Source organism: Asparagus officinalis, chromosome 7 (assembly GCF_001876935.1).
Source record: "Asparagus officinalis chromosome 7, Aspof.V1, whole genome shotgun sequence".
Lineage (NCBI taxonomy): Eukaryota > Viridiplantae > Streptophyta > Magnoliopsida > Asparagales > Asparagaceae > Asparagus > Asparagus officinalis.
In genome coordinates, this window is record NC_033800.1 from 138242533 (window position 1) to 138255350 (window position 12818).

The 12818-nt window shown below is 36.8% G+C and overlaps 2 protein-coding genes and 1 long non-coding RNA gene across 5 annotated transcripts in view; 2 read left to right on the forward strand and 1 right to left on the reverse strand.

The window, feature by feature from the left end:
* Positions 1-2604, forward strand: part of LOC109847851 (outer envelope protein 61-like) — a 3869-nt gene extending 1265 nt beyond the window's left edge. The window contains 8 exon segments of the mRNA XM_020417086.1: positions 178-201; positions 204-236; positions 367-495; positions 780-857; positions 1436-1506; positions 1602-1651; positions 1771-1954; positions 2301-2604. Of these exon segments, the coding sequence (XP_020272675.1) occupies positions 178-201; positions 204-236; positions 367-495; positions 780-857; positions 1436-1506; positions 1602-1651; positions 1771-1954; positions 2301-2592 (861 nt within the window). The 3' untranslated portion in view covers positions 2593-2604.
* Positions 2596-3170, forward strand: LOC109847852 (outer envelope protein 61-like). Its single transcript, XM_020417087.1, has 2 exons — positions 2596-3033; positions 3135-3170. Exons 1-2 carry the CDS (start codon positions 2596-2598, stop codon positions 3168-3170), a joined length of 474 nt encoding a protein of 157 aa, XP_020272676.1.
* Positions 7185-11825, reverse strand: LOC109849514. Of its 3 annotated transcripts, XR_002249118.1 has the most exons (6): positions 11508-11564; positions 10966-11131; positions 10818-10872; positions 9819-9868; positions 7846-7907; positions 7185-7220 (listed from the first exon to the last, which is right to left on the reverse strand). It is a non-coding gene; the product is annotated as an uncharacterized LOC109849514 (long non-coding RNA). The 3 variants fall into 3 exon arrangements; XR_002249117.1 differs by lacking the exons at positions 7185-7220; positions 11508-11564 and adding an exon at positions 11697-11825 and having other exon boundaries at positions 7227-7907; XR_002249116.1 differs by lacking the exon at positions 7185-7220 and having other exon boundaries at positions 7227-7907.

The following is a 12818-nucleotide window of genomic DNA, read 5'->3' on the forward strand; positions in this document are numbered from 1 at the left end:
CATTCTGTTCATTTTTATGTTTTAATGGCGATTGCCTTGTGTACCAAAGCCTTTCTCGTAAGTGAGGTTGTGCTTCTCGTGTTCGTATATTATCATCATCTATTTAATTACCTCTCCATGCTTTTGATATTATCATCATCTATTTTGATTATATTCTTTTCTTATTCTTGTTTTCAGGGGAACAAGCTCCATGGCCGTGGATTATATATCGTGAGGCTGCTAATAAATATCTTCTTGTATGTTTATATTAAATTTCTTCTTGTATTTGTATACTTTTGCCAATGTACTCTTTAGCGCTTGCTTATTCTCAATATTATTTGATATGTCATTTATTCATTTATTAATCTGATCATTTTGCATAATCAGGCAAAAAACAACTTGAAAGGCATCCTGTCAGCCGAGATGGGAACTCTTCAGTTGCAGTGTTCTCTTAATCTAATGTCATGTTACCTGAAAACTGGGCAACTCGAAGAGTGCATCAAGGAAGGTTCAGAGGTACATTGTCTTAAATTACTGCCCTTCTCTCTCCCTCTCTCTTGTAATTGTGAATCAAGTAGACCCATCAAGGCTCTTGAAATTGTGAATAAAGTATGTCTACAAGGCTTTATAAGCATAATACGTCCTATAGCACTACACAATTCCAGTTTTAGGATTTTGTCAAACAAATTACTCTACTATAATTTTGGTTTAAACATGCAAGAGCTTAAATATGTAGTTTCTCTTGTTAGAGCATGATTTATACTTTCACCTTTTCTAAGTGGTATTATTGTTTATTCCAGGTTCTGGTATATGATGCAAATAATGTTAAAGCTCTTTATCGCAGAGGTCAAGCATATAAAGAACTTGGGAATTTGGAGGTAAGCTTTTATTGCTTACTAATGGCTTATTTGGAACTTTTTGAAGAAATCTTCCTGTAGAATCTATGATATGAGAAAGCTATTTTATTTCAGTAGATGTCTATTTATAACAATTACCCTCTTGCCCAGAGTTTTTGTGGCCTGGAAGTTGCCTACCATTAGTGGGTGAAGAATTGTGGGGCCTTTTCATGAATTCTAGTTTAGGTTTTGCTTCAGAAGCTGACCACATTCTAGTGAGAAAACTCCAATTATTTTTTTAAAGAGGAAATCCTAGTTTAGGTTTTCTCTAAATCATCTAGCGTCATTTGATTTTTACGATATATAAACTTTCGAAACAAAAAATCGGCATGTATGGCACACCGAAACATGATTATAAATATGTCTATTCATATCCATTACTTGAAAATTTGTATAGTGCAATTTACTTCAAAAAGTATATGGAATCTGATATATGCAACATAGTTTCACTCTCGTGTCTTGATTTTAAACAATTATTGTGTCCACTGTCCACCATCTTGTCTCCATTTTAAAGCATCATATCCACTAATGATAGTATTATTCACTCACCGCTTGATCAGGCTGCTGTTTCCGATTTGAGAAAGGCACATAAATTTTCTCCAGAAGATGAGACTATAGCAGAAGTTGTCAGGTATGGAATCCCTTTTGTGGGTGGGATACTTTTATGTACTATAAATGCACTATTTTTGTGATATCAGTATGTGTGATTCTTGTGTAATGATGCAGAGATGCCAATAAAAAATTGATGGAAGCTAGAGACAAGAATGCGTCGAGAGGTATGTAGTTTTTCTTGTCCCTTTCTGATTGAGTGATGAAAATTTTCTTTAGTTGGATTGTAAAGTATCACTTATGTCTCTTTTGATACACCTGGATTATTCACGTTTAATTATCGAAGAAATAGATGAAGAAGAGACCGATCCAGTACAACCAGAGAGTGAAAAAATCTCACCTTCAGAATGGTCTTTGTCTGAGCCGGCTGAGGCCAGTGAACTCTCTGAAAATGGCAGGTCAAACAATGGAGCTTCTGCTGCTGATGTTGAGTACTTAAAGAGCTTAAGAGACAGTCCTGAAGCCATCAGGTATACTCGATACTTGTTTAGTTTTTTATTTTTCCATGCAGGCTTGCTTCCTTATATGGTTCTCAAAGCCAAAGTATAAATGGAGTTCATCCAAACGAACCATATGATTCAAAAAAAAAAAAAAAATCTTACTTATCATATTTCATTTATCTTATACTATGAAGAGCAGCAATTATGGTTGGGATTACAAAAAATACGTTAATTAGTGCCACAGGCTTGTTTCCTGTTGTTTTCAGATCATTGTCTATAACTACTAATCAGTATGTATACAGGGCATAGTTTATCCTTTTTTACCTGGCTCTATATTCTTACTAATTTTATCTGTTTATGAATTAACTTGTGTCAGGTCATTCCAAAATTATATTTCAAATGCCAATCCTGATGAGCTATCAGCTATGGGTGTTGGAGAATTGCCACCTGATATGATTAAAACAGCCTCGGGTATGATTGGCAAGATGAAGCCTGAAGAGCTTCAGAAAATGCTGGAAGTTGCTTCTTCTTTGAAAGGAAAAGCCCCAAACTTTCCAAACACTAATGGAGATGGATCAAAGTTCGGTTCACAAATGCCAGAGATGGCGCGAGCAACGATTAAGATGGCATCTGATAATATGAGCAAGATGCCTCCTGACGAGCTTTAGAAGATGCTTGAAATTGCCTATTCGATGAATGTGAGCAGCACAAATGCTGCATCTGATGGCAGCATTCAGAGATCAGAGAGTAGGTTAAGTTCACAAATTCCAGAAATGACACCTGAAATGGTTAAGATGGCTTCTGACAGGATGAGCAATATGTCCCTTGAAGAGGTTCAAAAGAAGTCTGAAATTGCGTCTTCAATGAATCTTAATGGTTTTCCTTCAAACCCCACATCAGAAAATACCACCCAGAGATCTGAAAGTGGATATCAAGCATCAACTGCTGAGGGAAGTCATACTATGGACCACCTTGATGCAAGAGAAAGTAGTTCTGATACATTGTTTTCCAATCCAAGAAATGCTCAGGCGTCATCTAGCCATCCAGGTTCATCTGCTGATTTGCAGGAAACTTTGAGAAATTCAATGAAAGACCCAGTGATGCGACAGGTTGGAAGTTTGCTTAGAAAGTTTCAACAAAGTTTAAACTCCTTTGGTTTTTCCTGTTCTATGCTAGATATGTTATTCCCTTGATTTGATCAAATTGGCAGATGTTTACATCTATGATGAAAAGCATCAGCCCCTAGATATGTTATTCCCTTGATTTGATCAAATTGGCAGATGTTTACATCTATGATGAAAAGCATCAGCCCAGAAATGATGGTGAATATGAGTGATATCAAATTGGCAGATGTTTACATCTATGATGAAAAGCATCAGCCCAGAAATGATGGTGAATATGAGTGATCAGTATGGGATGAAGCTCTCAAAAGAGGATGCAGCAAAGGCTCGCCAGACGATGTCATCGTTATCACCAGAAGAACTGGATAAAATGGTATGCAAGCCTTCGGTAGACCATATTTTTTAGATTTTTTTTCTTTGTTTTTCTTAGATTTAGCTGTATAATTTTCTGGTACTTTCCCCCATAATTGTCAAATTAACTAATTTTTTCTTTTGACATCTACAATCTGTGTTCCTCAAAGCCTGGGCCTTCTGTAGTATTATGCACAGAATTGGTGCTTTTATAGCGGCTAAGAAATGCCAAGCATATACATGTAGTCTACCAAGGTTCGGATTAATGGAAACTGATAAAACAGGCTCAACATAAAGCCTGACGGCAAAGTAATCGGCAGAAAAAAAGTGTAGAAGAATCATAGCGTGTCTCCTTGTAAACGTGTCAATCTCACGAAAAAATGCAGATGAGGCTCAAATGTGGAAGTGATATGAATATTTGATGCTGGAATATGTAAAAATAAAATGATCGTCCACCTGCCCCACTTTTAAAATTGTGTGCAGTTCTGTTTCTTGATTACGCTTGCAAGTTTTAAGTTATTTGATAGAATAGAATATAGATTAGTAATGTGGCCTTAATTATTTATTTTTCCTGTGGCACACGTACGCATTAATATGACAGATTGTTGATATGCTAAGATCGTACTTGATACTTCCTCTGTCTACTAAAGTTGTTTTCTCCTTTTATCAGATGCGGTGGGCAGAAAGAGCACAGCGAGGTGTTGAAACCTATGAAGCACGGACACGCATGACATGAAGCCGTGTCGTGCCGTGTTTATGTCGGACACACGTGTCGAACACACGTATCCTATGTATTTTTTAGGATTTGCCTCGTGTCGGCGTGTCGGATGGCCGTGTTCGATCCGTGTCCGTGCTACATATAGGTTGAAACAATTGGTTGCTGGGAAAACCTGGATTAATCCTCGCAATCGTTGTGTTGATCCTAGCCTTCATCTGTCAGCGACTTGGCTTTTTTGGCGGATAAGTGCTCGTGTCGCTATAATTTTACAAATCTCGCCATTCAGATGAGCAGTCCTCTATGAATTATATTGGAATTTTCGGTTATCTATGTTCTTTACCGACACAGGAGCTGATAGCCTGATATGAGCCACAAAACAATTGATGGGACTGAATACGTGCTATATAAAGTTTATGACTATATAGTTAGAAGAAGACTACAGATTTTGAGGGAAAGATTAAAAGATATGTTTTCATGATATGTTTATATTGCTGGTTTATTAATTTCAAGGAAAATTGTTTTGTTTATCATACTGGCGTTTTTTGTATTATATTATTATTATGGTGTTTTCCCAGCTCGAGTTTGAGCTTTTTATTCTTTTCACAATAGAAAATACTGTTCTGTGAGCTCTTTGAACAGTTGAAACATGAACTCAGATCCTCTGTGAGGGAATGACACAGCTTTGTCATGTGACCTACTGGGTCGCCCAGTAACGGATTGCGATCCTCTCCTAAGGAACAGTGGTTCCTAACATTTCCTAATGGATCTCAACCATTGATTTTGTGTATGGGCACAAAAAACAAGGTGGTCCTATGTAATCAATGGTTGAGATCCATTAGGAAATGTTAGGAACCACTGTTCCTTAGGAGAGGATCCCAATCCCCCAGTAACAGCTTTAAATATTCAATTTTATTTGTTGAAAAAACACAGAAGATTAGTTAATTTCTTCAAAAGCCACAGCCATTAGGAAAACAAATTTCCTATATTAGATAGTGAAAGGTATTTTAGACTCAGCCCACTTCAAATTTCTTGAATTTGAAAGTGTCCTATCCAATTGTATTTTTATGCCAGGTATCAAGAGCTGCTTATTCTAAAATGGTCAAGATTTTTTAAAAGTTAATTAAAGATATATTTATAAAATATGTGCCTTGCGGTCAATTTTCTAACTGGGCAATTAGTGGAGTATTTCTAAATATATCAAAATTGATTATGCGCTTAAGCTGCATTGATCTTTTGAGCGGTTAACTTTCTAATGATTTTGAGGATGATTTCACGGGTTAAATATATGAAAAGACTGACTCATGTGTGGATCTTGTGGGTACATCATAATAAAGAAGATTATTTTCTATGTTATAACAGGCTAAATATTTTTCTATTAGTCAAAAAAATTACATACATTGGAGAGGAGCATAAAATGAAGCTTGGTTAAATATACAAAAAGACTTTACTCATGTACGGGTTGTGAGAAGGTACATCATAATACAGAAGATTAAGAGCTATGTTGTAATAGAATTATAAATACTCTTTTTGTTTGTTAACTGTTGTGCCAAAAGCTGTGTCGAGTAACCAAACCAAACGCCAATCCAAGAGAGCCAAACGAACTAAATATCAATGCACAAACAAAACACCAATTTTAACGTGGTTCGGCAAGTTGCCTACGTCCACGGGGCAAGAAGGGGATGAAGTTTTCACTAATAGAGAAGAAGAGTACAAATTGAGATTACAAATCACTCGAAGAAACAAACTAATCTCACCAACAAAACTCTTAATCTCTCCAAACAAAACCCTAACCAAAAGCTCAAAAAATACCTCTTTTTTTGCTCTAAATATCCCCCAATCAATGCTTAATCAAACCTCAATCAAAGCCTAAACAAAGCCAAAGAAACCCTAAAAAACGTGTCTCTATTTATAACAAAACACAATCCCAAACTGATTAGGATTCTAAAAACGAGTCTGCCACACCCTAGTGTGGCACACACCACACCCATGGTAAACAGGACAGATTCTGCAGGGTGTGGCAGACACCACACCCATGGCAGACAGGGCAGATTCTGCCACACCCATGGCAGACACCACACCAGGGTGTGGTGGAGCCTGTTTTGCTTATTCTTCACGTTTTTCTCAATTCCTTCCTCAATTCCTTCGCCGTTTTCACAATTCTCCACCTCGACGAAGTTTTCCCAAAACCGAGTCGACACTAACCAAAAAAAATGCCTCACTTGTTGCATCCAGTACGCCACGACAACAGACTCCATCCACACAAGTCGAGACGCAAACACTACAAGAAATTACATCTTTAACGAAGGGATTTCCCTTCGTTAAAGAGCTGAAAACCTTTGTTATTGTATGCTAACGACGGGAAAAAATCCCTTCGTCACCCGTCGTTGAAACCCTCTTCGCTAAAGGGTCACGAAGGGATATACTAACCGTCATTATAGAGTCTATAACGACGGAACATATTACCGTCGTTAATATTTACGACAGTAATTATCACCGTCGTTACTATCAGGAACGGGGATATTTTCCCGTCGTTACCATCAGTGACGGGATATTTTCCCGTTGTTACCATTAGTTACGGGGATATTTTCCCGTTGTTGCCATTAGTTACGGGGATATTTTCCCATCGTTGAAGACTAATTAATGACGGTTGGATACCGTCGTAAAAGTCCTCATAATGGGTAATTAGTAACACATTAACGACGGTATTTTTACTTCGTTGATGAACAAAATACGATTTATAAAATCGTCATTGTATAGACTACAAATTTCTAATATACATTAATAATAATTTTTTCATTCATAGACAATTATCATATTATTCTCAACCTGATACTAAGATCCACAACACAAATATATTAAAAATACTCAATAATGAATAAAAGGGAAAATAAAAATTTCATTCATTAATAACATCAATAAATAATTCCACCATCCTCAAATATTCAATACTAATAACAAGAGTTAATATCCTAATTGTTCCAAAGAAAAATACATGAAACTATCTAAAACAAATTAAAATAAAAGTTTGGGGAAGACACATTCTTTCATCTCTAATCATCGTCAAAAGAAGACTCGAGCTACCCCCTCCTAATCTTGCATGGATAGCCTAAAAAATTTAAAAAAAATCACATAATTAAGAAATATCAATTAAGAAATTATTATCCTATTAAGTAAAAATCTCATTTTCTCAAGTGCAAGTAGTCAATCATAAAACTATATAAGAGATTTTATAAAAAATAATTACCTAGTCCTGCACATGTATACTCCATTCACGTTATACTTGCTAAAAACGAATGACCATTTTATACTTGCTAGACAAGCATCACAAGTTTTATGTTACCATCCATTCACTTTGTTCTGATTTAATATCCCATATTACTAATATAAAGGTGAGAATTTGAAGCTTAATACTGCTCTTTCAGTGTCCAATCATTGATTCTCTATGTATACTCCTAATATTATATTGCATCTGGTCTATGTATGAATAAAGCAAGAACATAGTGAATGGATGGTAACATAAAATCTAACTATAGAGTCCCCAGAGCTAGTTAAAACAGCTTGTTCAAACTAATTAAATTGTTCCACCAACCTAATGGGAACATTCTGGTCTTTAATTAAAAACACTGATGCCTAACTAACATACCAAATCATATAGCATCAACCAGTGGAAGTCTACATACCTCAAGACCTCACGGACTAGCTAAACAAGAAAGAAATAGACAAATGCAAACCTCACGATCCATAAGCATATCCATAAATACCACGAGGAATAGAAAGAATCGCTTCTTGTAACCTAATATATAAACACAGGACATGAAAACAATAATGATTAACATTTGTTGGAGACACAAATCAACACCAGTTGAGAAAAGAGAGAACAAATTGCAGGTTGTATATGAACAATTATATGCTAGGGGAATGTGTGAGAAGAGCTGTAAGAAGCTGAAGTGTATAGTATCTAACATAGAAATCATCCTCAGACTGGCAGAACATCAATGATAAATCAGATACTATGACTTCTTCCTAAAACTTGCCAGCGATCATAGAGATCCATAAAAGATTGATTGGGATAAACTTACAAGAAAACTCAGAAGAAGAGAGATGCTCTCTGATTCTCGAGAAAGTAGATCAGAGTTTATTTAAGCTGGTTGAATTTCATTTTTCTGTCCATGACCTGTGTTGATAGGAGTCAATGCACTCACAAGAGTTTCAAGGGCACCTCTAATTATTTCGACATCATCACGCTCCTCCTTTAAGACAGACATGAGTACTGGAAATCCTGTTTCAAGATGAAGAAGCACCTATCATGTCTTCTTTGACCTGGAATGAAATGCTGCATTCTTTTTAAGGGTAAGGGAAGAAGCACTACCCATAGCCGCTACTGCCAGCTGAGCTGAACGACTTTTCGCTACAAGTGACTGCAGTTCAGACACTGCTGCACGTCTATCCTCAGCTAGAACACCATTGATTATATGGTCAAGCAACCGCTCGACATGGCTGTTGAAATAAGGGGAAATCAGAAGTCAGACAGAAAATGACATGATAAAACAATTCGTGGAGACAATTTACGGATGAATAGGAAGAAATTGATAGACAGCACATGCAAATACTTCAGAAATACATGCATGCAACAGCCTAACACATTTTACATGACAACATCTGAGGGTTACGTATAGGATACACATCGTTAGAAAGGTTTTCTTCTAGGCTCTGGGCAACTACCACTAATCGAAGTTCAGAATTGCTAGTTATGTATGGAATTTAGATATAATGGACAGTCAAAGATTTCTTTTTGGAAGGATAATTACCTAAAGACCTAACCCAATGGAAGTATATTTTCTACATAGAAATATTTTCTTCTGATAGTTCTACAGCTGAGAGTTCTTGGAGGTTGAGTGAGGGGAAATTATATATTGTAATGATATTTATTAAATATTCTGAATCTTCGTTCACAAGTTCTGTTTCTCTTAACCTCTGGAGAATTCACACTTTTTTCCTTTTTGTATGCTTCTCTTATACTATTGCCACAGCTAAGAATTCTTGATAAAGGTATAGTGACTAAAATTGTTCTAATGTACTTTATTAAATATTCTAAATTCTTTGTTCACAAGTTCTTTTCCATTTTCATTGTTGATTCCTTAGGGGACTATGCATTTAACTTCTTATTGTCATATTGCGCGAGTTACCCATAGATATTTCAACGGACACAAGCTGAATAAGAGATACTTTCTCTATTTTATTCATTTATAACACCCTTCTCATTTGTTAATTACTTGCATTTGTCTCAGCGAAAACTGGACAAAAGAATAAATTGCTCAGTTGTAAATCCTTAATTAGTGGTCGCAAAAAAAGGAAACCGGTATATATGAGACCTCCTTGCGATTTACATAAGCTGCAATTTCAATTTATGTTATTTTGTGTTTCTGTCAGCACTTTGAGCGAAATAAATTTGCATTCAAAGCAGAAGATATATAAGTTCAAGAACACGGAATGCAGGAGACATATAGACATTGCAATGATAAAAAATGAGATTCAAGGCACATGGTCCAGCATGCAGTGTTTTCATTTTTTGGGTTTTTTTTGGGTGGTGGGTGGGGGGGTATCAGAACTAGAGATAGCACATGGAATGATTAAGAAAAAATGACATTCACAAATTCTGTAAGAAAGATATCGCACGTCTTACTAGGGTTATGAGAAATTTTACCTATCTTCATTTGAAGCATTGTCATTTCCAAAAACAAAGCCACCAACTCCCTGCACAAAACTTTGATGCTTCAAATAGGAAATTTAATATAGATTATATTAAGGTGAATGGAGTGCTGAAAGCCTGAGATATATGCCATAACAGGTTATCTAAAACAACTTAAAGTAAAAGACAGTAAAAGTATAAAAAAAATGTAAAACAGGTTAGCTAGATGTCCAGCCACCTGATTATTAGAAGACTTCAGTTGGAATACATTGAAATTTCCGAGATAGGTAACAAAGCAAATTGGAATTTTGGAATTCTAGTGTTAATAAAGAGGGTTTAAGCATCAAAAATTGGCACGGGTTAAGTCCTCAGGCCAAATTAGTTTGTAAGTACTTACAAATCTTAACTAGATTTGGTTAGTTAATTCAGTGTAGTCTGTAGTGATGGCATTGGCTGGAACATAAGAAGTGTAAAAACGGAGAATCGTGACATTTTAAAATAGATCTGATCCTGCATGTATGAGTAATGGAGAGCAATTGAAATTTAAAACAACACAGAAATAGAAAATGCTTTTATGTATTATTGATGAACCATCCACTGATCAAAACTTCTCACTCCCCCTCTCCTTGTTGAAACATGCTTTTATGTATTATTGATGAACCATCCACTGATCAAAACTTCTCACTCCCCCTCTCCTTGTTGAAACAAAAGAGCCCGTAAGAAGATAGAGGGGAAATAGTGCAGTAAATGGTCAAGTAAAAGAAGATGATGAAAACAGAGAATCCAGAAAATACTTGTTACATAAAGATAAAAATCATTCAACACGAGGTCTTTTGTTACATAAAGTAACTCATCGTTTGTGAGACAACATGTGAGTAATACAATCACATTAACCACTCACAAATATCACTTACAAGCCACATGATCTCGAGAGAGAAGTCTTGAATAAGGATATAGTTTCAGAAGTAGGGCTCATTAAAGTGCATATCATTTCAGTAAACATTAGTGCCAAACCTGGTAGGATCTCCGAGAGTACCATTAGTGCCAAACCTGGGTTTTCTTCGGAACCCTAAATCAAAAAACAGTAGAAATTTTCTCTTAACAATGATAATAGCACAAACAGCTGTATGATTAAAAAAACCTTAAGGGACCTTGAAGTCACCTGAACTAATTGTTTCTTCCCACTTCCTTGAGCACCATAAGCAATTATACAACCATTACCTCCTTTGAGAATTCCCTCAAGGAGATGTTTAATCTAGCGGGAGAAAATATCACCAATAGTCTCTTCTTGCCCGTAGCACAAATCTAGTTTGTAGCTATCCTTCCGTCTGTAAACAACCCAGATTCCAAATCCATATAAAAACGATATCCTCTAAAACACAAATTAATTTTCAAAATTATCACCACAAAACATTGTCTTAAACACAAAGATACCATTAGAAAACAAACTAAAATCCACAAAAATCTCTACAACAATGAAAAAGAGTCAGAATAATATATGACAGATTCCTTTAGCCTATGGTTAAATAGTACTTTAGAGCAGTAATTTCGAGCAGCGAACAATGGCTTAACAAAAAATTACGGCTTCTGATTCGATTCAAGGCAAGAACCTCTCCTTCAAAATAAAATTAATTTGATTCTGTCTAAAAATGTTTTTACGAAAACCGAACTAATTATCAAATCCATGGTAACTGTTTCCCTTACCAAGGACAATCGGCTACCAAGCAGTACAAATCTCCTCAACTCGAATAAACGGAAGCCTCACCAGAAATCTCCGGTCAAATTACAAAATCCATCCAAAGTCAGGCCACAACTAAATCCAGAGCGTCGGCAACAAGCGCATCAACGAAAACCCTAGGCCCATCGAGAGAGAATCCGAGGAAGAAATTATACCTTGCAGGGCATGCCCATGATCACCGGCGTCGGCCTTCGACTCGAAGTGGTGCTCCTCGTCTGACATCGTTCTCCCTCTCTCTTCTTCGTCGCCTTCGCTCCTCTCTCTCTCTCTCTCTCTCTCTCTCTCTCTCTCCTCTCTCTCCTCTCTCTCTCTCTCTCTCCTCTCTCTCTCTCTCTGGACAGCCAAGGAAAGAGGGTAAATGGAGGGGTGGGGCTCGACGGTAGCGGGAGTTCAGAGGGTTGGGGGAGAAGGAGCACGGGATTGGGGTTTTTTGAAGAGAGAGGGAGAACGAGGGTTAATTTGGGGGATTTTGGTTGGTTTTTTTTAATTTTCGCGAAAATTATTGGGGGAAATTTCCCTCTCCTCCCGTCCATCAGTCCATATAGGCGAAATTTGTGGGTTTGTAAAATTCGGCTTCAGGTTTTAGTTGGGGCTTCATGTTTGGTTATGGGATTTTTTTTAATAGAAATAGGTTAATTTTAGTCCAATTATAATTAGGAGTCCCATCAATGAAGGTAATGCACCCCTTCATTTTTAAGGAGACCTAATAACGACGGTAGTAGGATCAAATCAACGAAGGGATTAGAAAACCGTTATCTCATATCATAATATTTCTCTATTATTTGTAATCACTCGACGAAGGGTTTAAAACCCGTCGTTATTATATGCACATTAATGACGGGCAACTGGTCCCTTCACTAATTTTGGTCGTTAAATAGCAGATTTCTTGTAGTGAAACGGGAGTGCGAACACTCACCTAAATGTCGGTATCTACTCACCAAATCGTCTGCATCAAAACTGACTGCCTACGTATCCTCTTGCCCAAGGAATCAAGCCTTCACGTAGTTCATCCAAACGGCCTTCAAAGGCCCTAAAACAAATAGAAAAGTCTGCAACTCTTCCCTAATATCGCCAACGGATCTGTAACTGATAGTGGCCCCAAACTGATACAAATCAAACACCTCCATCTGAGGTGAACCAATGGCCGTATCCAAATCATGTCCACCAGCTGCAACCGACTCCAAAACCAATCCATCATCTGCATCCGAAATCAAATGATCCCCAACTTGTGTCACATCAGCTGGAATCCCAAATGACACAGAATGATCTGGAGTATG

What these genes read in the sequence shown, in the direction of transcription:
- LOC109847852 (XM_020417087.1), top strand. Translation starts at nt 2,596, where the DNA reads ATGCTTGAAATTGCCTATTCGATGAATGTGAGCAGCACAAATGCTGCA. An exon ending in AAGACCCAGTGATGCGACAG is followed by an intron (nt 3,034 to 3,134) that starts GTTGGAAGTTTG and finishes TCAAATTGGCAG; the next exon opens with ATGTTTACATCTATGATGAA.